Raw genomic sequence first — 4,017 nt, forward strand, 5'->3', positions numbered from 1 at the left:
TAATGATGCATTTAGGATCAGAACTGTTCCCTGAAACTTACTGAGCTGACATTTGTTCTGTATCAAATTGACACAGAAGAGGCATTGCATATTATTAAAAAAGATTTTTAAATTCCCTATGCTGTTACAGTGACATTCCACTGTTATACTACCTTAATATGCTGAGGTATTTCTTGATGGAACTTAAGCAGTTTCTTTAGTTTCTTGTTTACTAGTGCAGGGAAGATAGCATGTGAAAATATGAGTATTTGAAGCTCAATCCAGGGGTTAGGTGTTCTGGAGAATGTTGCTCAAATTAATTCAGATGACATTTAAGCCTGGTCTTCCATCCTGGACTCTCCTGTTTCTTGTTGCTTTGTAACACTTGGATCATTTTGAATAAGTACAGAGCTCTAGTAGTTTCATCCTTATCTGTTTTGTCTTTATCCCATAAACAATGGGGTTCATGGTAGGTGGCACCAGTAAGTAAAGGTTCGCCAAGAGAATAAGCGTGTGCCTGGGCACATGGTTTCCAAAGCGATGGGTAAAGAAGGAAAAGAAGGCCAGAGTGTAGAATATCAAGATGACACTTACATGAGCTCCACATGTTCCAAAGGCCTTTGTCCGGGCTTCCTTTGATGGTAGTCTAAAGACTGTCCTCAGGATTACCCAGTAGGACACGGATATGAGAACAAAATCTAGCCCTGTAGTGAGCAGAGCTGCAGTGAGCCCATAAATACTATTAAGGGCAAAGCTATTGCAGGCCAACTTGGCAATGCCCATGTTCTCACAGTAAGTATGGTGGATGATGTTGCTCCGGCAGAAGTGCAGACGGAGAATGAGGAGGACACCAGGGGTAACTATAGCCACACTTCGAACCATCAGAGCCAGGACTACCTTGCTAATAAGAGAACCTGTAAATAAGTTTGCATAATGGAGTGGTGCACAGATAGCCACATAGCGATCAAAGGCCATGGCCAGAAGAACAGCAGACTCAGAGATGAACAGAGCATGAACAAAAAACATTTGTGTGAGGCATGCATGAAATGTTGATGGGGAAGGGCCCTGCCAGAAGATAAGAAGCATTTTGGGCACTGTGACAGTACAAAGAAGAACATCATTGAGTGCCAACATGGCCAGGAAAAAATACATGGGTTCATGGAGGCTCCTGTCCCAGGCCACCACTGCCATAACCAAGCCATTGCCTATCACTGCCAAAAGGTACATGAAGCTGAAAGGAATGGAGATCCAGATTTGGAAGTCTTCTAATCCTGGGACTCCAGTTAGTAGAAAGACAATGAGGGGAGTAGATGTATAGTTGTATGTTGTTACAGAGAGGTAGCCAAAGTCTGTTACATGAAAAACAGAGAAAAAGAATATAAGTAATAGTAGAAAATGAGCATTCCCTCATTATACTCAAGTCCTAACCATTAATTTTGGCATGATGAAATAGGAGAATAAAATAGTTTCATAAAAATTATTAAATAAATAAATTATTATAGGCAAACCACTTCTCTTTTATGAGACATGACCTCCTTGAAAAAGGTTAGTCATATAAATTAAGGGTTGACTCTGTTATTTTTGTAAAGCTAATTGCTGTATCCACATAATTTACCTATATGAGTTTTAAACTTTTAACTGTGCTATGTATATACAACAGTAGTTTTGCCTTTCTAACTTGGTAATAAATTCTCAGATCCCAAACATAACTTTTTCTCTTTTCATAAAACTAGATAGAATTAATATTCCATTCTTTTATGGAAAGATTTAATGGGGAGAAATGGGTTGGTTGGTAGACTGATATATAACTGGAGCAAGCATGAAGACTCCACTTCATGTTTCCCATCCTAAGGGTGTAAAATATGTTCACTTGGCCTAAGTTTTACACAATAAAGAAAAAAGTTATATTCATCTGTCTCTTATCTGAACTCTTGAAGACAGTGGTTGAATTAATATGAAATTTAAACTGTTACGCAAAAGTTATATTATTCATACTTTAATAAGCATTAACTCTCAAAGATCATGAAATGGAATCAAATAAGACAAAAATTCAGAGTATGGAACACTCTCATTCAGAACAAAAAAAGTCACTGAAGAATGTTAAGGTTCATAATTATTCAATAGCTGTCATTGAAAGAGCCTTCTACAGAGTAGAATGACTATAATTTTTGTATTCACCAACAAAAGTATGAGATCAACTTTTAGCAACTTTTTATTTTTTTATTTAATCTTTATTCTATTTTTTTATTACCATGTAGTCCCCTTACATGTTCCTCCCTGCAACTTTTTAAAAATAACAGTAGTTCTTACTTTTAATATATCAAAGTTATAAAATAAAAGAAGCTCTTCCTTAAAAATGCTGGAAATATAAAATTAATTTTCACCAAGGCTATAAATCACTAATTTAATTAGTCAAGTTTGTGATCAAATTCTGTGCTTTTGGCAAAGGCACCAAGTGTGTTTATGAAAAGTTTTTGACTGCAAACCTTAGGAAGTTTCAAAGTTATGTTAGATAATAAGTGCTGTTCATCTAAAAAAAGCCACCAAAATCTAGAATCTGCCTGGCTTTAATTTTCATGTGGAATTGTCACACCATCAAATAGATGGAAAACTACACTGCATTTCAAGATCTTTAGCTATTATCCCTTAAGTTAATTGAAAACCTTTCAAATATCCCAGACCTTAGTGAAAAAGTAGGATGCATCATCACACTATCAACACAAATTTCACTCTATTCTCTCTTACACTGTCTCCTCTCTTTCTCTCTGACAATTCAGGTAAAAGTAAAAATAAAAACAAAAAATTCTCATCAAAAGACAAACACATAGAAGAGATGACATGTCTTTCAAAGAAACTCCAAGAAAAAGATTTCTTGAAAAAGATTTCTTGAATGGTTAGTTTGTTAACAATGTGGAGGTATCATCAGCTCTGTAAGACTGAGGCTTTGCTTCATTTTCAATGCCTGTCTTTGCTGCATAACCACCACACAGAAAATATCAGCATATTTAAATAGGAGACATATCATATATCAGCAAAGGAATGGGCAATATAGCAGTAATGGTAAAAATAATAATTACAAACATTTATCAAGGTTTACAAGTGCTAAACATTTTCCTAAAAACTATTATAATCACTTTACATGGACTATCCAATCTAATGGTCACCACTACTATATGAAGTAGCTATTGTTAGTATCCCAATTTTACACAGAAGGGAATTCAGGCATTGAAGGACTTTCCCAAGGTCACATAACTAGGAAGTACATAAAGCCTGTTTTAAAATCCAGGGATCCTAATTTCAGAACCCGCAGTTTTAGGCACTAAACTATTTTAATTTACCTTTTAGATGCATGATTTTTCTAAATCTTTGGAAACATAAAAAAGCAGATCTTGAGTTTCCTCCTTGTGATATTCTTAGGTCTTAAGTCTTAGGTCTTATGAGCAACATAATCATATTTAGCTTATAAGAATTCAGAGAAGAGATGCATATAGTCATCTATATTGTACATCAGTATTTATATTAACAACTCAAGGAATACCTCTGTGCTGAGAAGTCTTTTGGGTATTTTATATGATGAGTAATTGCTTTAACATCTGAGACCTACAGTCGGTATTTGGATTAGCTGACTAGACTTAACTTTTATAATAACAATTCATGTGTATGGATACACTACCTTGATTAGGAGAAGAGTACATAAACTATGATTATAAGCCCTGCTTTTTAGTGGAGACTATACATGATAAGTTTAAGGAAAAAATACACACTTATTATTAATTAAAAGAAGTTTGCAAATATATATTTACCTAAGGGGAAAACAAAAATTGATTCATTAAATCTTAAATAGAGAAGTAAGGCAAGTTGATTGCAAAGATTAGATAATATCATTAAAGTAAGATTCCTTTAGTGGAGAGAAATAATTATGCTACCATCCTGTATTTTGAGATGTAAATCAATGCGAGCTATCTTCATATATAATTTTATTTTAAAAATTAATTATATTTGTACTCTTAAACTCTGAAATTTCATACCTTCTTAGTT

The 4,017-nt window shown here is 34.3% G+C and overlaps 1 protein-coding gene across 1 annotated transcript; it reads right to left on the reverse strand.

Moving 5' to 3' along the window:
• Window positions 1-337: 337 nt before the first annotated feature.
• On the reverse strand, window positions 338-3,330 carry LOC129076426 (olfactory receptor 52Z1P-like). The gene is made up of 2 exons (XM_054580602.1): window positions 3,318-3,330; window positions 338-1,328 (listed from the first exon to the last, which is right to left on the reverse strand). Exons 1-2 carry the CDS (start codon window positions 3,328-3,330, stop codon window positions 370-372), a joined length of 972 nt encoding a protein of 323 aa, XP_054436577.1. The 3' UTR covers window positions 338-369.
• Window positions 3,331-4,017: the final 687 nt, after the last annotated feature.

Source organism: Pteronotus mesoamericanus, unplaced genomic scaffold (assembly GCF_021234165.1).
Source record: "Pteronotus mesoamericanus isolate MK-2021 breed Mesoamerican mustached bat unplaced genomic scaffold, CSHL_Meso_final contig_591, whole genome shotgun sequence".
In the NCBI taxonomy this organism is placed as follows: domain Eukaryota; kingdom Metazoa; phylum Chordata; class Mammalia; order Chiroptera; family Mormoopidae; genus Pteronotus; species Pteronotus mesoamericanus.